General features: G+C 48.5%; 3 protein-coding genes across 3 annotated transcripts; all 3 read right to left on the reverse strand.

Annotated features, from left to right (window-relative positions):
* Window positions 1–4,575: 4,575 nt before the first annotated feature.
* Window positions 4,576–7,832, reverse strand: ASPBRDRAFT_451657 (uncharacterized protein). The gene is made up of 3 exons (XM_067625342.1): window positions 7,352–7,832; window positions 7,076–7,288; window positions 4,576–7,009 (listed from the first exon to the last, which is right to left on the reverse strand). Exons 1-3 carry the CDS (start codon window positions 7,719–7,721, stop codon window positions 4,677–4,679), a joined length of 2,916 nt encoding a protein of 971 aa, XP_067481755.1. The 5' UTR covers window positions 7,722–7,832; the 3' UTR covers window positions 4,576–4,676.
* A 1,405-nt stretch (window positions 7,833–9,237) lies between these two features.
* On the reverse strand, window positions 9,238–10,624 carry ASPBRDRAFT_118946 (uncharacterized protein; the record flags this gene model as incomplete). The annotated part of the gene is made up of 2 exons (XM_067617208.1): window positions 9,238–9,858; window positions 9,920–10,624. The coding sequence occupies 2 exons, from the start codon at window positions 10,622–10,624 to the stop codon at window positions 9,238–9,240; spliced, it is 1,326 nt and encodes a 441-aa protein (XP_067481756.1).
* A 901-nt stretch (window positions 10,625–11,525) lies between these two features.
* ASPBRDRAFT_193230 (uncharacterized protein) lies at window positions 11,526–13,229 on the reverse strand (the record flags this gene model as incomplete). The annotated part of the gene is made up of 2 exons (XM_067620590.1): window positions 11,526–12,290; window positions 12,342–13,229. 2 exons carry the CDS (start codon window positions 13,227–13,229, stop codon window positions 11,526–11,528), a joined length of 1,653 nt encoding a protein of 550 aa, XP_067481757.1.
* Window positions 13,230–21,478: the final 8,249 nt, after the last annotated feature.

Raw genomic sequence — 21,478 nt, forward strand, 5'->3', positions numbered from 1 at the left:
TGTTTGTCCTAACTGATGCTCTGAGAAGCAGCAAACATCATTGTTTCAGTGCCCCTTCAATATTTACAATCTGCCAGTATACGTATACGCGGGTCTAGACCAAGTGAGTGAATGACTGCATTGGAAAACGTGAATTGGCTCGGCGTAGATTTGTTTTATCGGGCTAGGTTCTACATGGCTTCTTGGAAGGTCAACAGGGCAGTCAACAACCGGCTGCAGGTACGCCATTTCAGTGCAATGTCTCCTGTGCGACCGTTCGAGACGTGATTCCTTTTTCCTTTCTCTTCTCTTGATCTTCTCTCGGAGGGAAGCCACTGGAATAATTTGCCAGAACCTGATTGACGCTCAGGAAAAGTCTACGGAGCATTAAGAAGCAGGATCAACATTGGATGTTGCTGAACAAGGCCCATTCATGTCTCAACTGCTGCGCAGCCCTCCCGTGCTTCGTTCTATTCCTGTTTCATCAGCATCCATGCAAGACACGGCCAACAGTTTATCAGCTACGGTTCCTTTTTGTTCTCGAGGGTGAGTGGAGACTGCGCTGTAGGGGGCGCATCCCAATCGGGCAATCCCAGCTCTGCTAGTGCTGCATTTTTCCCCCTTGCGTCCCGACTTTTTCCCTTTCTCTGCCAAACCACCCAAACCACCCCCCAATAAATGGAGAGACTTCGAACTCGCGATTGGCTGATGGCTTCCATCTCATCAATCAGCCCACCAATATCGCCATTTTGAGTTGCATTGCATTGCATTGCGTTGGCGTTAAGGGCCCATTCCTGGCCTTGGCCTATGGAGTCTTGCAGAAGCAGGCCTATCTGGGCAAGCGATTTTCACCAGCAAATCAACCCCACACATACTCGTGCGCACAACACGACCATCTTTCCGTTCTGGTCCAACGGCGGTGGCTGTCTGGGGAGCATGGCAGGAGGAAGGTGTGCGAGACGGTCCTCGCGCAGCTGCTTATCAAGTGGACCATTCTCGTCGACGTCATTTTATTGATTTCCCTTGGGAGTCGCACCACCAAGACACTATTGGCTGAACTCTCGGGCTCTCAAGGCCCCTCGTTAATTATTAGCTAATATATTGTTCCAGGGGCTGTTCTCTCCCTATCCCCCACGCCCCCTCCGCACTGTACGGAAGTCCTCGCGAACGCTCCCGAATCTTTCGGCCCAACTATAGATTCTTCGGCCCAACAATAGATATTCGCGGAACCCTGGATGTCTCCATAACCCTGAAATAGAGCACTCAGTGTCCAGAATGGGGATGGTTTGTTGAGCCATCACAGTAAGCCACGTCCAAGCTTCTGCATCCCCAGCCTAACCCGCGATAGTATGAGTCCTGCAACGCTTCATTACGACGTGATGAGGCACTATCATGTACTGTCTGATTGGAATGTGCAGGGCGACCTGAAACCTAGCCATCCACCAGCCATTCTCTCTCCCGGAGTGACTGGCTCGGATCCTCTATCCTACTCAGGACACCACTCACTCACTCACCCAACCCGGGGGCCGGACCACGCGCACACACCCTCTCTCATGCAGACCAACCCATTTACATACATCCGTACATCATCCATGCAACTGTGACACAAACTAAAAAAACTCAATATCAGCCTTGACGCCGCGGAGAGTCGTCCCTGACCCTTCCTAGTTCGGCAATTCGACACTTACTTGGTCCGTGGCTGGCTCGAACCATGGCGCACGTACCGTATATCTGCAGCGGAGATCATTGTAGATCTGCAGATCATCCCAGTGGGCCGAGTCTTTTACTTGTCCCTGTTACGCTCTTCGCTATTTAGTATGAAAGTCCCAAACATGGTATTTTTTTTTTCACGGCATTTGGTAGAGAGGGGAAAAGAGGATCAGACTCGTTGTCGAGCCATGTCCATGATACTATGGTGCCACATATTGGTCTCGAAAGTCGACTCCCTCATGTTGCATTCATGGTCACGGGTGCCTACGCTGGTTGCCATGTGACAGTCCCAGCCCAGGCAATGTCTTGCAACTGACATCCTCTACGTTTCAGCTACACACAACAAAAACACGACCATGATGTGCATGTAAACACGTAAGTTGAACCAAACGACAAGGCAAACTGCCTACAGAACTCATGGTAGCCTGCTCTACGACGTAGAATGTCCAAATGTTCGAAAAGACGCATGGGAAACTTCAATATCCTCTGCGATTTTAGCATCTAGAGACTACACATCCAGTACCAGCCACATAGTAGATGATAATCGACTCTAACTTTTAACATTCCACTTTCTTCTCCGATGGCAAAAGGTCTCGTTGACATTCTGTCAATCGTAATTAGCGCAGTACCCAGTGTGATACATGTGAGGAAGAACATGGCTCGCCAACTACTACTTGCTTGTGCCATAGAAGTCTAAAGCCTGACAATCATTCCACTATATCATCATAATAGTAGTAATGCAGTAGTATTGATGATGTAGCAGCAGTAGTCAATAACAGAGCATATAACAACCTGGTTTAATGAGTAATATCCTGACAATTTTGAATGTAGTACCATGTATACATTCCCAGATCCAACCCAGGATTTGCTGCATATTAAGTTCCTTTGCCTGTGCACGTAGATACTGAATCGCTTGTAATCTATAAATCTCTTGTTACTCAAAATCTGTTTACTGAGTGTATTTGGATATCAAAATCAACAAATAGAAGGGGTTTAGTCACTTGTAAATACTATATGGTGTTGAAGTGCGATTTCTGAGTGTTATTTCTGAGTGTTGTATATATATACTATGAATACTATGTATGCGACCATGTTACTACCAGTCTTTAGTCCTGTCAAGATATAACTCCTGCTACTAGTAGTACAATTTATACCTAGAAAATACTACATGAAGGAATATACTCAGTACTCAAAGTATTAGAACAGAGTGTATACAGTTCTATTGACTCCCTACTACTTATCATGGACTACCTAATAACTACTAGTAATATCATGATCATATTATTAAATCACACACCACCATACTACCTACCCACTGCAGTCCATATTGTAATTTATTCTCCAGCGCAATCTTAATTTATATACAGTATTACTACACAAACAGATCCAATCGTTCAAACCACAACCCGCATTCTTCATTCATTACAGCTCACTTCCACCTAGTACTATCCATTACTCAACCATCAAAACTCCCAACCACTAAATAATATCATATCTACACTGAACACTTCACTACTAGTAACACCCACAAGAACAAGAACATCACCCAGTGAGCCCATACTGCCCCCAATCTACTACTTCTAATACTAAACCAACCCAACCTCCACAAACTCACCACCCAGATTCCACCTATCTCAAGCCATTCCACAGAAAAATCCTGCGCAAACAGCATAGCACACATACCTCCACGGATCGGACAATAAGAAGCGAATGTCGTGGACGAAGCCAGGAAATGGTGCAGTTAATGTCGCCAGCGTCGTATCACGCCGTTGACACCTCCCCGAACATACCAGGAACCATGACCATGGGTGGTTTGTGCAGAGTAGAGGCGGTCAATTGCACGAGGATACCGAAACAAGTGTCATGGAAGGAAGGATCGGTAGATACTAGGCTGGCCGTGGCTCTCTCAACGTCGAGTGTGAGTGTAGCTGCTTCGCAGAGTAGTGGATATGGCTATGGAAATGGTATTGGCAAGTAGGAAGATAAGTAGTTAGGCAGATTTGAATGACAAGAGGTTGTAGTAAGTTGGAATGAGTACTCGAAGAGCCTGGATACCCACTCAAGGTCTGCAATGGTGTGGAGGAAGTAGTCTGTGAGGCCTGGCGGTGACGGTTTTGTCGGTGTTGTTGTTCAATATCAGGTTAGCAATCATGATGATACTCGAGTTTCTCTCCTCGTGGGCTGATATGATGGGTTGTTGGGCCGAGGTGGGAGGTGGTTATTGGTGTATCTGTTGAACGGGCATGATTTATTACTGTCTGTCTGTCTGTAAGCAGGGATTGTAAGTCCAGCTTGCAGGATGCTGTTCGTTGGTTGTGGTTTCCTGCTATTGACGGCATTGTTGTGGACGATATCCTCTTGATACATTCAGATTTGCCCGAAGGATTATAAAAGTTGGACGTTGCCAACAGTTAGCTCCTAGTCGACTAGACTCGGCCATACAGATTATTTCATCCTACTCCTAACAGATATCTTATCAGTTCACTTCAATTCGATTCCTATCAGACATCAAGGTCAACATCAAGGTCACATCAACGTAAATCAAAAGGGACACCTGTACAAAAATGGTATCAAGTCGGTTCCTTGCTCCCCTAAATTCAACCAGTCCAGTCCCGTGTGATACAAGCAAATCAAGTCGCCAAGACGCAAACCAGGAAAGACAAAAAAAGCAAAGTAAAGCAAATAATAAGGATACCAAAAAGAATAAAAGGAGGCCCAAGTCATACAAAAAACGCCAACCTCTTTTGCCTTGGATCCCAATACCTTATGCACAGTCTCAGAAATGAAGAAAATAAGTGGTGACTTGAGAAGAAGAAGAGAAAAACAAAATAATCCCAATGTAGAATCGTAGAGGTTCGTGGGGAGCGCCATGCGCTGTCCAAATCCGATAGAAGGTATAAGAGTGGTAGGGTTAAAAAGGGTAAGATCAAAGATATAGCCCTGCGGCGTATGGTAGTTAGAATGAAAAGAAAAGAAGGTGAAGCAAATCAGCTACTTCCCCGGGCGTTCTGCATCATGTTCTGTTGTTGCTGTTGCTGCTGTTGATGTTGCTGCTGCATCACCTGGGCTTGAACATGAGCAACTTGGTTGGCACGTTGCTGAATCAACTCGCGCTCTCGTCGAACGATGTCATGAACCCAGGCTTTGGCGTTCTGCTCCAGTCCCGTGGTATACTGTCGTTGAATATGCGGTGGAAACTGAGACGGTGAACCATACTGTGGCATCAATCGAGCCGCCATTTCTTGCCTAAGCCGTACCAATCTCTGAGTGAACAGTTGCTGGTAGCGCTGTGGAGTGATGACGTTTTGTGCCAAATTCACTCCTTGCATATTTTGTGGCAGATGACCTCCATTGGCCTGAGCCGCTGCCATTAGCATTTGCTGTTGTTGAGGGTTCAATTGTGGGCTGTTTTGGTGTACCTGTCCCTGTTGATTCTGTGATTGCTGACCTTGCGGCTGTTGCGGTTGCTGCTGCTGCTGCTGCTGCTGCTGCTGCTGCTGTTGTTGCTGCTGCTGAGCCATGTGCATCTGCGCGAGCTGCGCACGCATCAACTGAGCCTGATAGGCTTGCGGATTCGGGAACTTGGGCTGTGCCTGGAAGTTCTGCTGCTGGGCTTGTAGCATCTGTTGCTGATGGGCTTGAATGTTCTGCTGCGCATGTGCGTTGGCCTGCATCTGGGCTACTTGCTTGGGCGAAAACTGATTTTGTACCATATGCCCTTGCTGTGCGAGAAGTTGTTGCCTCTGCTGCAATAGCATCTGCTGTTGCTGTTGAGGCGTGAGACCCATTCCGCCGCCCATCTGCGGTGTTCCCATCATGGTAGCTTGGTTCATCACCGGCGTAGGAGCCATGGTCGTGTGACTCGGGCTTGCGTGGCTCATGCGCTGTGTTGGTGTAACATTGCGCATGATAGGTGTAGCATGGGACATTGCTGGTGTTCCTTGAGTCATCTGTGGTGTCCCGTGTCGGCTCTGTCCCTGTTGGCTTCTGGAAGGAGCCATCGGATGGCTCATAACTGTAGGATGGGCGTGCTGCAAGGCGGATGGCGGCCTCGGGGGGCTGCCTGCTCCCTGCATAGAAGACGTCATGCTCATAGGAACACTGGCTTGTGTTGCCATTGTGTTGCCAACCACAGGTGAAGAGGTGTTGAGAGGTGTCTGATTACGGACCACCGGCGAAGACTGTGGCGCTTGGCTAACCCCGTTCGCCTGCGCCATAACATGCCGATTCTGCTGCTGCTGCTGCTGCGCCGCAAGTTGCGCCTGAGCCTGAGCGGCAAAATGCTGTCTACGAGCCTCCTCCTTAGCGTGCTCTTCATTCTGTCGCTGCTCCAGAAGGCGGCGTTTCTCTCTCTCCTGCTCCTGCTGCTGTCGTTTAGCCAGCTCCTGTTTCATCTTGACTTCATGTTCGCGCTTGGCCTTCTCCTCATGTTGCATACGGATATTCTCAAGCGTCTTGAACCTTGAGAATCGTGGCTCAAACGGTGCACCGCCACCCGTATCATCCACAACAGCGGATTTCGGCCCTCCAGCACCACCAGAAGTTGTCGGCTCCAGTCGCTCATCCATGATGAGCATGAATCTCTCTTCCTCGGCAGCCAGCGCCTCGTCAGCAGCCAGCTCGGCCACAGTACGCTTCCTCCTCTTTGGTGAAGGTGGCGGATCGCGGTGGAGCGGGCTCTCCATCATCTTCAGCAGATCTTGCACAGCGTCGAAACTATTGACAGGATCCAAGAAGAGAGGTGGAGCCAGCGCTCTTGTCAATCTCGCTTCACATTCCAGGAATTCGTGAGGTTCAACCAACATCCTCTGTCGTTTCGCAGGATGTCCGCGTTCGGCCTGATTGGATGAACCTCCTGGGGATGGAGGAGCAGTAGACGTGGATTGTTGAGGGCGCGAGGTAGCATTGGATGCAGACTGTTTGGCCGCTTTGGGATCGGGTGTAGTAGCGAGCAGAGTGAGTTCCGCTTGTAAGGAGCGCGGAGTCGGGTGAAGGACGGTAGTGAATACTCGGGGTTTTGGAGGCTGTTTAGGTTGAGCGAGATTCGACGTAGCTTCTTCTGCACGACTTTCCGAGTTGCCGGGCTGCTCGCCGTTGGTTTTCACATCGGGCTGATTCCCGGCTGGAGTTTCCTTGGCGGCCGGCTTATCGGAGTTTAATTGGGTCTGCTTTGGGTATGGCACATAAGCCGATGGTGTAACATGCTCGTTGTAGTTATGAATCGAGAACGGGGTGTTATTCTCGTTGGAGGTTGGCGCCGTCGACTTCCTGGCTTGGGCTGACACCGACTTGTGATCAATCACGCGAACAATGAGGCAGCCTGTGAATTGCAGAGGTTAGCCAAGCCCACCAGATAGAGGTGAATTCGAGGCATGTGGGAGCGTGCCTTCATAGAAGCGAACATTGGCCCGCAACAGCTCCTCCATCATGTCATGGGGAACGGTTCCGGCACGAATATGTTCGATGATGACCTTCATCTCGGAATTATAAGGGAAGCTTCCATCTTGTTGCTCAAAGCGGAAATGTGTGGGATGGAGGTGGAGGATGAGCGAGGGCGGGCATTTGGAGAATTTCTTGAGGATGTAAGACGACGTTTTGACTATGACGCATCCCGATGGTCAGTACGCAGGGGCTCCGCATGTGGATCGGGCTGAGAGCTTACCATATGGCTCGGGACACCTGTTCCCGGCGCGACGATCATTGTCAATGGATAAAGACCTGAGCAATGGTTTCTGTATCCGCGCGGCCTGGTCACCGGGCTTTTGCGCTTCCTTCTTCGGTCGACTCTGAGGACCCTTATTCGAGCTGGCACCCGTATTAGCCGCGCCATTGACGCCATTCGACGTCGGGCCGCCTGCGGAGCTTGCTGAAGCCGGTTGATTCGAACCGGGCAAGCGTTTCGCGGAGGAAGGGGGAGATGAGGAGGAGGACTGTTGGGACTTGACGCCGTTGACTCCGGTCTGGACGAAAGGCGGGGGCGGTCGCTTCATCTTAGGGGTATGTGAGGTCGGCTTGGAGATTGCGGTCGCCATAGTCTCGGAGGTAAACCGCGACGCGATTACAGTCGCAGGCTTAAGAATGCGACCTCGGGTGAACCGGATCCAGGAAGGATGAGGACAGGCCGTGAATCGTGGTTGATGATACAGCCGGAGCGCGAGACATGTGGGGAGCGGAGATCGGGGGCGGCACGACAACGAACTGGCCCGATTCAATGCGGACACTTGCACAAAGCGCGGGTCGCTACAGACAAAGAGTATGAAAGTCCATCGAACAAACACCTGCAAGGAAGGCAGGGGGAGGCTCGGAGCGAGTGGGAAGAGTCGGTCGACGGTCGGTTGTGGCTCTGCAAAGGGAGTTTGTATGATGCCAAGCCGCGGGCGACGTGAAGGAGGTCGGGGTCACCTGACTACCGCTTTGGGTTTAGTGTCACCGCGCTTGATCGATTAGTCCGATATAGATATTAATATCCAAAAGATATTACGTTGAGTAATGATATCTTCTTTACATGTATATATATCTATCATCTACTCTCATGAGGCCTGGGCTGTGTGGCTCTTGTTTATTGACAGAGTAACACGTGCTGAATAGTATGTATTGAGACGTGTCACTCTGTATGTAGAATCCGAAGAACAGTACTCTATCACGGTGTCTACAATATCTGACATCTGCATAATTGTAGAGTCTCTGATCACGGTGGAGGTCTGCTTTATCGAAACCCAAATCAGTATATCTACTGAGTCGAGTCAAATACAAGTTAAGAGAAAGGAAAAGGGACACTACTATAACTCAGAGAAATTGCGTGGAAGAGAGACAGTGAAAGCTATCAGCCCATATCGTACATACACCATACACCAAATAAGGATTGACCACATAACGGCTCCAAGTGGCAGGAAATATTCCCGATAGAGGCTTCCTTCCTCTATATACTCCCAACGCCAGGGGAGAGATAGGAATTAAGCAGAGTATATCTCGTAATTGTGATTCTCCCTCTCGTTGTCTCTGTACCAAGCGTGTCAGTTCCCTCTTGGGCCCTAAAGCCTACCATACACAGGAAGGTAAGATTACTACCTCTGGTTTGTGGGCTTGGAAGCGGGATCGTGATCTTCTATGAGTGTCCGCGTGATGATGTACCGTCTTTATCTCATAAACTCGGTCACTAAGATAGGCATATAAATAGTTGGCTAAAGAGTCGGTTAGCTAGCTACTAGTAGAGACTTTGGCATGACCGGCAGCGCATCAAAGCGGAGAATCTTAAAGACGAACTGCACGCACACATACACTCGAAGAAGTTAAGCATAGAGAAACAGATATCGCTATGTGCAAGGGCTCATTTCATTCAACATATCGCTTCCGTAGAAGTCAGACCATCGCGGTCATCATGCAATATCAACACACAAGTGTAAACAAAACGAAGAGCAAATCCTCTTCTTCTCATCAAGACAGGGGAATCAATAACAAAAGAAGAGAAAGTTCATCAAAATAACATAAGGTACACCTATACACAAGGCAACCAACGCTGATTGTAATACCAGACCGCTGAACTCTGCTCTAGTCGAGCCCAGACACTCTTCGCCTCCAATCATCACCAATACGATGTACATCCACCACATGGATCCGCCTGCCAAGGCCTGTGACGCCCTCCTTCTGCCACCATTTCTCGCCTTTGTCTGCAAGAGCAGACTCATCATCGCTGTCAACCAGGCCACCGTGACCGATTTCGCCTCCCACAACGACAACCACGTCCCGGACCCAGCCAGAGAAGAGTTTCACAGACTCTCCTGACTCTCCAGTAAGGGACTCCTGAACATACACTATCTCCGGACCAAGGTGGCGAAGAAGGTGTACATACCCTGTCGCGGTGCTGAAGGGCATGATCGTGTTCTCCTTCTCCACAATCGCCTGCGCCTGAGTGTACATTGTCCTGAACCGTGGTGTTGAGCCCTCGATCTCATCAACCTGGCGAGACTCTGAGGGTGCCTCCCCTTCGGGGAGCTCACCAGACGCGACAGCTTCCTCAGGAGCAATGTTGGAGTAAGAAGAGGCAATAGACAAGTCAGGCTGGTTGGAGCTTCCCTGCTTCGGGGCGTGCTTAAGACCAGGGGCATAGATCATAATGAAGACCCTGGAAGTATCTAGGTTGACGTGTTCAGGAAGGTGGGAAAGGATAGACTATGTAGAAAACCATTAGCACAACCCGCGTTGATACCTATACCACACATCAAGAACTTACCACATGCTGAGAAACAATCTCATCCGGATCCACCCGCGCAGACTCCGAAGAGACAACAATCGCAACAGACTTCTTCTTGGTAGCAGCAGGCGCTGGGCCCCCAACACCAATGTCGCGAACTGGCAACGCCCCAGTCATAGTCGGCGCAGGCTGTTCGGCACGCTGGGCTCTAGAAGCGACTTCCTCCGACCAGCGAGAATGATCCTCAAAATCACCCCTATCTTCCTCACGAATTGAAGTCAGCGCACCGCCCACGAAAGCTCCCGCGGCGGCCATGCCAGCAGCAACCTTCTTGCTCGCGCCATCAAATATCTGCTGGGGACTAGGAGTGCGGCGCAGTGCTCCCTGCATGCGCGCCATCATGCTAGCATCATCCGGCATAGTGCCTGGTGGTATATCTGTAGCCGTGGAACGAGCGTAATCGTCCGCATATTCGCCGTGAGGGTATCCCTGGGGTCCAGCGGCGGCGGCGGGGAAGCGGTCATCGTGCGGAGGGGGGATGGCATCGGAGCGGTCGTTATTATTATCGTCATCGTCCTCGCTGCGTTCACTCCAGATCCAGGCTGCAATGCTAACTGTTGCGATGCCCACGGTGACTGCGAGAGGCACCCAGTATCCCAGGACGGTCCGATTACCAGTGGAGCTGAAGCCGGCGCCGGCTCCGACCCGCCGGCGGCGAGCATCCTGGGAGTAAGGAAAGGACATCGCGATCACACTTGACTTGGGGGAGGGGGAGCTCAATAGTGGCGCATAGACTTGGATGGGTCGCGGTGAGCTGCAAGTCACATCGCAAGTTTGTCTGTGTCTTAGGTATGAAAAGAGAGGGGAGCGGAGGGGGCTGGGGGCGCGTGCAGGTAATGATGGGGATAGGAAAGGAGGAGCTAAGTTCCTAGTAACCAGCAGCTACTTTGCCGCACGGGCTGTCTGGCCTCGGACGAACCGAGAAACATGTGGCTGGTGATAATACTGTCCTCCCGCTGTTTACCGCGGGTGCTTCTCTTTGCCAGTAGCAACCGGCATCCATCGTTACCCTTACGGTATGGTACGGAATCGCCCGGGGTAGCATTGCGCTTCTCTTCCTCGGCCCATGGTTTATGCACCTTATTTTATCTAATTAGTTAGTTATGCAGTGCCCGCATAAGCTGATTCAGCTTGCCGTCGGCACGTGGCTCTGGGGTAGATGTAGATCACATGACTAGATTTGGATGATATAGACTAGTCTTGATGTATGATTGATTCGCTTGAAATGTAATGAACACACAGATAGAAGATGATGTCCAATGAGGCTTAAAGTGGTGAATCCCTTCTATTCATTGACTCCATATTCCCCAGGGGAGAAATGACCCAATATCCGAAATAATCGCCTCGGAAAATATGTGAAGAGAAACTGATGGACAAGATAGAATCATGTGTACATGGGCGCAAATGAATGAAGAACATATCAGATAAAATGAAAGGCCCATAAACAGCGAGATTGAAATGGAAACAAAGAAGTTCGTGGAGATTTGTAAATTCGTGAAATCGTGACTTGAAGAACGAATCTGTTGACTTGCTGGCAAGATGAAGATTCCTTTCGGACCATCATATCTACCCAAGGGCCGTTCAATTAATTTTCCGGCAGCGAAAACTCAAAATCCTCAAATAAACTGTGTTGAAATCCAAAGCCAAATCCATATTCATTCGGATCGCTTTCTTGTAGTTCTGGAGCCTTTGTGAGTTGCCGCACAGCCAGTAGCTCAGAAGTATACTGTTCCAAACTAGCTGAGAATGGATCCGTATCAGAAGCATCATCTGTTTCGATACTGAAAGCCAGCGCGCCTGCAGTTTCCGCATACTCGTCCTCTAGGGAGCTAGGTTGGAGCTCGTGTTCGAGGTTTCGTTGGAGCAAGAGTGATTGAGGATTGCTTGCAGCCATCCTATGCGAGGATTTCAGAGTGATATCCTGTATAGGGTTACTCTCAAGCATGAGTAGGGAGGGATCAATGGTTGTGTATGTGGTAGGTTGAGTATCGCTCGTATTGCACATAGATGGGCTGTGATCATCATCGTTCTTCGGAGCCACCACGGGACTGGCAACGGAGGAAGATGCAGACCGAACGTCAACTGCGTCCTCGAAAGACGATTCCGACACATCTTCCACAGACCAGGTTTCATCGTCACAAGATGCAGAAGTACCACTGGGGAGTGAAGTAACTTCGTATGGCGTCTCCGAATGTCTCTTTCGATTGACTTCTCTTGCAGACATTCTTTCAATGGTTGAAGGTATTGGAGTATCAGAGCCCGGCGATTCATTCCTCACCATTGGCCCGGGTGGTCTAAACTGACGCTTTATGTCGGCAATACGGTCTTGCATTGACCAGCTACCCTCCGCCTGCAACACAGTTAGCAATAGAACTGCCTGGGAATTTGAGCTTTGGGATACCGAAATAGGTTCGATAACGAAGGGATCATCTAGGGCCACGGAGGGATCCATTCTCACAAACGGTAGAGACACCTGGGAGGTCTGGACCTTCTGCATAGCCGTAGTGGTATTGTTCTGGGTACCTACCTGCTGTATAGTATCCTCATGGCAGGGAGTCTGGCTCACGGGGGAAGAGAAGCTCTGACTTGAAGAGGCAGTCCGGGCCGTATCGAAAGAAGACTGTGTCGAACGGAGACTAGACTCTGGTGATCTCAAAGGTGTCTGTACTAGATTGGAAGATTCGTGTGATTGCTCCGAAGACTTCTGTGCCGAATCAACAGAATCCTGCGCTGACTTCATGGCAACAGGCTCCTGCATTGGTGACAGTGACACGTAATAGTACGGACATATAGGCATATAGTTTGCCCCAGACCAATTAAGGCACTCATAGTTGCCTGCCTCCGACCGCTTCACTTCAGCTAAAACAACATCAAAGTGATAACCAGGTCGAGTCCAGAAGTGCTTACGGCCCAATGTGCGCTTCCACGATTCCACCATCAAAGAATGTATATATGGGTCCGGAGCCAGAAACTTCGCATCGCGGCTTGGCGGCTGTAGCCATCTCAGATGGTCGCCTCGGGCATAGAATCGTATAACCCCGTGCATGAACCTGCCATCGGTTTCGGGGATATTGAGGATGTGGGAGAGGAAATTGGCAGTCATTAGAACGGACTTCCGCGTCGCCTGGATCTTGCTCGGTGGAGCAAGGCAGACCGTGCAATGGTAGGCGTGCAATGCAGCTGTAGGGCACAGAACACTGCCAGGGGGTGCCCAAGAAGGTGTAATGGCGGGCCTCCATTCAGGATAGAAGTGATTGCACGCGAACCAGTGAACAACTAGTTGGCTCATGCTGACCTGGTGACGCTACCACTGGGTTGAAGCACACGAGGGGGTGTAGTTCATGGAAAGTATCCCGGGAGGAGTCTGAATCTGACGGAAGATATGAAGTAGAAGGGAAACGCGTCTGGAAGGAGTTTACATCTCAGAATGAAGTAGGCAACCCCATGCTGGTGGGAAACAAAGAGGGCCATCTTGTGTTGTCGACGCAGTGAAGGTGAGGGTCATCGACGCAGTGAAGGGCAGAACAGACAATCATGAACATTAAGGCAAGCGAGCTGTTTGTGTAGTAGACAAACATGTTCAAGCTGTCGACCATGATGATGGTACTCCGTTGAAAGTGTTCTTAGAGATGGGAGCTGGGTGAATATTGAAATGGTAGGTCATGCACTCCCAGAAGATATCGAGTACTATGTTTTCTCCCTGGGCAAGCGACAAATAAGTTAAAGTAGGAGGCTTCGCCAATACACAGGTAAGCTAGAAATCATCTATGCTCATGGTGGAATTCTTACTCAGAGTCTCGTGATCTGGTCGCATATAGACAGATTGTGCCTCAATTACCGATACAAAGTACTGTTCATCTTGCAAATAAGATGCCGGGTTGTATAGTACGGTGCTATGTGGTCCAGAAAGTGAAATCCTCCCATAGTGTGCAAGCCATAGTCTTCTATTTCATTCTATTTCAAGCTGCTTATATGCACGGAAATACATCTAGCTATCATTCTATATGGTATTTCAGGAGACTTGTAGTATACACTCATCACTCATGATATAGGTCACACATTCAAAGCACTCGTACATCCAGGCCTGCCTTCAGAGTGCCCGATACATATATACTGCAGGATCGGCTAGATATCAGACGACACGTTGGCCTACCATATTGCTCCAAGGGCAGTATGGTCCGAGGCAGAAAGAGAGATAAACATCCTGCAATTCGTTACTATTTTCGTTACTATTAACCTGCGCAGCAATCTCTCCAATGTACGAGATGTCCACACCGGTGAGCCTTGAGAGTGCGTGTCTCAGGCTATCCCACCATTACAGGGAAAGCTGAAGCGAAATCAGCGACACAATATCCTATTAATATTATTAAGTACCAAAAATTTGAGGGTCTCCACTGAGTCGCAACCCCACTCGCAGGAGCTTTGCCGTAGTCTAGCTGAAGCCTTTCTCATTCCCGGACGAGAAGCAGCCATTAAAGGGAAACAAGTGTTGGTATCCTTGCAAAACATTTGGAGGACCGAATCGCGAGTCATGAGAAAGTTGGAAACTCTATGGACGTATAACATCAGATCACGCAATGGTCATAGTATTGACTTATCATCGCTAGATTGGATCAGATCATGAAGAGGTTCTGGTTCCTCAATCCTTCGATTCCCGAAACCCGTGGACCCCGCAGTGGGTCGAGATAGGAATATTTTTGTCTGAGATAATCCCGTGCGCGGCATCTCAAGTCTCATTGCTCTGGGAGTAAGTTCAAAGGTCGCGAGCATTGGGCAAGTCAGTTAGATGTTGGGACTTGGATGGAGATTGGAAGGATCCTGATCTCAGCCAGCCCTGATCACTGAAGCTCCACTTGCTGATCTCCCTGAAAGTTGTCAAGAATTGATGATAAGAGCCAGGGTAATGCAAGAATTGTAGTTAGTTAGTATCTATCTGGGCTGTTCTTATCAACATACTCTTTTTCTTTCTTTTCTTTTTCCAGCCACCAGGTAACCTCGGTGTGGATAAGAGAGCCGGCAGGCATTCGGTAGTGGACGACTGCAGTCAGCACGGAGAACGCTTAAAACCAAGGCCACAGAGTCTACAGAAGTTATCTAGTCTACTCCGTACAGAGTAGAGAACAACATGGATTGCTACCGGGCAACACAAACCCCGCTTGGTGGCTTTCCAGTTGCAGCGACATGCAGATTCCGCTAATGGCTTAACCTCTTCTTTTTGGCCCGAGAATCATGTTGCCGCAGTTACACCACTTCTTCCTTTTCTTTTTTTTTTTTTTCTCCCTACTTTTCCTCCCCTGGGCTTCTTACTGTACGAGTCTCTTGATGCTCCACTGGTTCTCCCTAGTGACCGATGATGAGTATCTAGACCTAGTCAAGGCACTTCCGATCGGGTGGACGAACGGGACATAATAGATGAGATACTTGGCGGGAAAGGTCTCAGCTCGCAAATGTCTTAGCTTTGGTGGTAGTGAGGGAGATACGACATCCAGTCAGATGACGGTTCCTGGCACAGGCACACGCGAACCACATCAACGTAAGAGTAACTAACTAGTAACCCACCACGAGCAAAGGAACAACGAAAGAAACAAAAAAAAAAGTCTTGGATAACAAATAACAAGTGCGGAGTACCCTGTACGTATTTACCGATGGTCACCCGTTCGAGGTAGTATCTAACTCTCCCCCCCTACCGTGCAGCTTGCAGGGGGAATAAAAAAGCAATGTATCGTTAAACGGGTTAATTATGCCAGGACAGATCAGAGGGTCGTTCGGTGTTTCAGGTATATCCCGGTCACAACAGCTTGCAAGAATATGCAGTAGGTCGATACTCAAATGCAGAGTGATGTGTCCTGCTTAGCCCGATCAATTAGTTAGTTGTTTAACTACTAGTGGAAGGAAGGAATTTCAGGCATCAAGGCCCGGTTTTTCCATGGTTAGGAAGAGGAGGGGGATCTCAATCTCGGCCGCAGAACCAAGATGGCGGGCGGGCGGGAAATTTCAGTTTCCTGTGACCAATCATGGATTTTGTCGTCTATCCTTTGGTGAGGGATAATTGTTGTGGTCGTTCCTATCCCTTACCTATAGACCCTCTAATGTATTTTCTTTTGAGGGGCGTGATTTGATGATATGATAAGCCGGTAGATATGTGCGCCCGAATGATAATAGGGGGAAGCAGGATATTGATTGGCTTGGACGGTTCCTACCTTTTTGAGGAGGTTCGGATATAAAACCCAGGCTTATGTACTACTAGTAGATACCGTCTCACTAGTAATCATAGGTGTAGTGATACTATACTGCTAGCCTAGCCCCTGGATGGTTGCGACCGGACCAAGGAGGGTAATCAGGTACGCTGGCAAAGTACGGAGTCCGGAGTAATTGCTCCCAGTTTCTGCCTAAAGTACGATGTTTGAACCCAAGATAACACCAGGAGATGATCTGGGTAGAGATTGAGGCGCTATTTCCGACCGATGACTGTCCGAAGTAGCGACATCCGCAATCCATGAGATTGCTACTACTTCTTTACTAGCTTGATACTACGGACGGAGTACTTTGTAATACTACCGACAGTCATGTTAGTAAAGGCCACCTGACATGTTTGCGTGTAAGATTCCATGACATGGCTAGACTACAATAGATGGTGCTTCGGTGCTGCCCACTAGTGACTAACTACTGTATGTACTCCACACTTTGGTTTCCCCGGATATAAGGGATTCGCCGTTTATGGCGGGATTGGAACGATCAAGCGCCCTTTGCTCGTGCTAGGCTGATTCATGTCCACCAAAGAGTGGTAACTAGTGTATTTTTCTTCAGTGAAAAGGGTAGTTTTTCCTCCTGCCTAGGTGAGTATGTTGGTTCTTAGATTACTGTCTACTGGTTGCTCAATCACTGCAATCATAAAGATAGATTGATAGAAAGAACGTCAACCACCAAGTAGGTTCTGGAAGATTCAGCATCTGCCACTGTTTGCGTTGTAGCTACCAGCATGTCCGTGCCAGGTTACTCCCCAGGTTTCAAGGTTCTTGAGCTATATATTAGAGAGGACCGTGCGGTTGGGCTATCCAATGGCAGGTACCTTGTCAGGATATCTGGCTTCTTGGACCTGGATCTCTATACTCCGCATTTTTGCTGTCCCCGCTATTGAGATACACGTCAACGTGAGCTAGTTGGTTGCGTCACTGATCTAACACAACGGTCGACCAGAAAACTACTGGAAGTATGGTAACTGACAGCCGTTAACATGGTACGGAGGAGTGCAAATAAGCATTAGGCAAACCAATGGTCAGGCACCCCGCGTAGGTTGTTGGTCGGTCGGTTTGACGGTTTGAGACTAACCACTGCAATTCCTTGACAAGTTGTATTCGAAAATCATTAGCTAATTGGTGGTATCATGATGGGTAGGTATATGACATGGATTCATGTCGGCTTTGCCTCGGATATTCGGGATTCATCCCAGCATTCAGCGATAACGGATAGTCATACAATTTATATTGCCCCCGAAAATACTATCAAGTATCAGTATTAGCAGCATGACTACGTAGACAGAATTTGACCCAATTTTCAACAGTTCGGAATTCGTATGAACCTATCTATGGTCGGGTTAAAACGGTGGAACCGCGGTTGACGTCCGATGCTACGGAGGACATTCTCCGCACCGTATGATGCTCTAATTATTGTGTACAATTCGGACCCAAAGATATCCACTTTTATTTTTCCCTTTCATACGTTTCAATTCGATGAATATTCAGGCAGCATATTATCGAGTTCATGCATAATTTGCTCGAGACTGCTTTCCCACTTTTCATTTCACCGAGGTACTCTACGTCCGTGGAGCCTGGAAAAATTGCATTGTAACGAAGAGCTGAACTTGATGTTCTCTGACTCGCTGACTCGCTAAAGTTCAGACTTGGCCCAGCATCCATGGTTTATGCAGTGGAAGGGAAACCACACGAATAAGAATCGCCCGTGCCAACTGCGGCATCGGAGTATACTAGTAGTACTAGTAAATATGATCTGATTACAGCGGAAACACAGGATGGTAAAAGCAAGCACACTGGTACGCCAACCATGATTTAGTCTGCAGGATAGACGATGATATGCGCCCGCCGGAGCCGTCTGTCAAGTTGGCATGGAAGTGACGCGGTTGGAAGGGAAAGCCCCGAATAAGATGTTGAGATGGCGACGTTGCTTGTCGATCACGCGGGAACTCCTTACAGGGGATCTGCAAAGGCACTAAACCGGGGATAGTCGATAGATGGAGGATAAATCCACATCTTGGGAAACTTGCAGCTCAGGCCCCCGTTCTTTCTCGCGACGACCGTTGAAAAAAAAACCGATACTAGTCAAGCGATGGCAGTTGCCTTCTGGTTTTCGTAACCGTCAGACTGACATTGTAGATTATCTTGACAGGCTGGTAGCGAAGGGGGCGGTTGTGGATGAGCCGGGAGTAATTGTTGACCTTAGTAATTTGTGCTGGTGGGCCTTCCCACTAAGTACAATCTCCGCATGCGCCGAGTCAAACCGCGCCCGCGACTTATCAGCCGGCTTGATGTACCGTCCTCCATCGTCTATCTAATTAACGTATCTATCTAGATAACCATGGTGGTTGTGGTGTGGTTTTGGGTCGTAGCTTGCACACCCAACACGTGCAATAGACAGTGACCCAAGCTAATGGAAATTGTATGTAGGCGGTCACTGAGTGAGACCAGTCAGGCAGAGTCACTCACCGACAGTCGCAAGTAGGTTGCCATACGGCGGGTGGGATCCCTTGTGGCGAAGCTATTGAATCTTTTGAGCTCTCCTCGCTTCGCGAACTTTACGTTTAGTATATCTTCATAGTTTCAACCTGCATGCTTATTGATTATATATGAAGTATAAGTACGCTAGGCCCCCGATTGTCGTGGTGTTTGGGAGGGTCAGCGTGGCCGAAATATATGCAACTAGGATTCGAGTGCATTGACCGATTCCAGAACCTCCCGAAGAATATAGCGCATACCGACCCGCCGCATCAGTACTCCGTAGTAGTACTGGTATGAGTAGTATGAGGGCGACCTTCATCTTGTTTTGCTTAGGTGGAGGTTGCTCGACTAAGTGTAACCTATTTCGTCATCATCTCAGCCTCTATTAACTACTATAGAGTAATCTTCGGGCGAGTACTATGCACGATCACCACGTTCAATGATCATGATCATGATGATATATCTTCAAAGCGGGGAGGGATCATAAACTGTGTCACTGGAAGCAAACTCGTATGTCAAATACTGGGCATTGCATTGCACTGCATCAATAGTCCAAATTCTAATCTGAAGATTGACTGTACATCAGTCTCGTTTGCAATCAAACCAGCATCTCAGATCACTCAGATCCAATTCAAGTCTATTTGCGCTCTCTCCCCCACCCAACTGGGACACACACATTGTTTCTTGGCTATAGCTTGTAGCTGACAAACAGGTGGCCATAGAGTTTGGGGATCCAGCACAACATATTCTTGCACTGCTTGTAGATGGATTCAGAATCGGGCTCAGGGAGGGTTGAGACGATGCGTTATCAGTTTCGAGTATAATCGCTGACATCATGTACACAAACCGTAGTAAGAGAGTTGATAAAGTTTCTCATCCATTGATTCGGATGTCTGAACCCTTCCGTGGTACAACAACCGGGAGAAAAGTGTGTTGGAGGCTGCGACAAAACTCCGTGGATACCGGTCGGTCACTTCAACTTTCACGGCATTGGAGGGGGGACACGGACCGTGGGCTATCGATTAGGTTACTCTTGGTGGAACAATCTGAACCGCGGAATCCCTCACGGGAGGTTTCCACTGGTTGGTAGAGATCAGCATTCCCTGAGTCGGTTCATGGCCAGGAGAGTTTTCCTGTCACTGGTAATGTAGGAAAATAAAAGATTAAATCATTAGTCTGATACATATACACGGTTCATAGTTACTACTAGTCTAGCGTTTGGGAAATTGGGGATGAGCATATCCCCTCAATGTTTCGTCAGGCTTGTGCGTTTGGGCAAGAAATCTGGGGTGGATTGATGATCCTGGCTAAGATCATTGCAGATTCGATATTCGTCAAGAATTTAGAAGACTTTGGAGTTTTGGTAGAATCGACTCTGCGACTTTTATGTTGTCGCAGTCTTGGCATCGTGTTATCCTTGGATAATAATGACATTAATCGGTATTATTTGCACACGCGATCGCCTACGCATCCGTGGTGCCAGCGACCGAGGTACACACCATCGTTACCTAGCGACTGTTAGTTAGTTACTACTTAAGGGCTTACAAAAGTAGTAGTAGGTATAGTGCTAGCTAAATGCTAGTACGAGCTCTCTCCAAGCTGTTTCTCCGAGCTTCCGTGCTCGGGTTCAGTTCCTTGGAGGCCGACCCCATTTTGGTAGTCATGGCGTGACAGCTAAGAATTTTAGTAGGCGTGTGGTCGCAAATCAGCTTCCAATTTGCTCGTCCGATTGGACTATTCAGGTTACTAGACAGTACTAATTTGTCCCAATTCATTATGGTCTTATGCATTCAGCACGTTCTGGTTGTTCTTCAGTAATTAATACTTCTGGTATCAATTATCGAATTTTGCCGCACACCAACGATCTGACGAAGAACTGCACCGAACACCCAAAAAGTGAAGAAAAAAAATTTATCAAAGGAAGAAAAGAAGGAAAAAGATAAGGAGGCGGCTCTCTACGTAGTCGTTCTCTACTATTGCGCGTACTCGGCAGTTAAACCATAGATACCAACCATTACAGAGATCTGGTAATGTAAGTAGGAGGTCCAGCGACGTACTACTCTCCGTGTCGGAGGGCCAACTCCCCCACAAAGAACATCTCCTATCAAACGAGGGAAGATGGGCCGATGAGGCGAATGCAAAGACATCTTCAGTCAGTTAGACCCGCACATCGTTTATCCAGTGACCAGTTCTCAAGTAGCGTCGCCTTCGATTAGTCTACCTCCCATGGCTGGAACCGGGTTAGGCCATTGCAGGGGGGGTGGAGGGGAGGAGATTGACCCGCTCCTAACGTAATATGGAGGTATTATTGGGGACAAATCGTATGTGCGGTACGATGGTTACCGAATGGCAACAACGGCCGCAGAACTACAACCCGCTAGTTTCCCAGCCTAACTTTAGTACCAGTTACCAATATGGAACCGGACTTACCGTACAGCCCCAAAGGTGTCTTAGTCTCATCCGCCTAGCTGGTCGAATCAGAGCAGTTGACCGATGCAGAAGGGGAAAAAAGAAGAAAAGAAAGAGATTCAGGAGACCTTCGAACATTTAATCTACCTGATAATATTAGGTTCGATGATACGATAAGTGAAGGAGACCATAGGCTCGAACCGAGCAAAATGCTCATTTACCACCTTCCGGCCTTGTCTTCAAGAGAAATTTAATAACAATAAGGGTGTTGATTTTATGGCGCGTTCTTCTTGACTTCTGGTATGACTTGCAGCTGCAATAAGAGTAATCGCAGAATATCTCACCCCTACTTGGACTTGAGCCTTTTGAGATCAGATCAGAGCCTTCAAAAATTTTC

Source organism: Aspergillus brasiliensis (genome assembly GCF_001889945.1).
Source record: "Aspergillus brasiliensis CBS 101740 unplaced genomic scaffold ASPBRscaffold_3, whole genome shotgun sequence".
NCBI classification, from domain to species: Eukaryota; Fungi; Ascomycota; class Eurotiomycetes; order Eurotiales; family Aspergillaceae; genus Aspergillus; species Aspergillus brasiliensis.

Excerpts from the sequence above, each read along its gene's own strand:
- ASPBRDRAFT_451657 (XM_067625342.1), bottom strand. The coding sequence starts at position 7,721 with ATGGCGACCGCAATCTCCAAGCCGACCTCACATACCCCTAAGATGAAG. Across the intron at positions 7,289-7,351 it reads CAGGTGTCCCGAGCCATATG|TCAAAACGTCGTCTTACATC; the intron begins GTAAGCTCTCAG and ends GATGCGTCATAG. Across the intron at positions 7,010-7,075 it reads CAATGTTCGCTTCTATGAAG|GCTGCCTCATTGTTCGCGTG; the intron begins GCACGCTCCCAC and ends TGCAATTCACAG.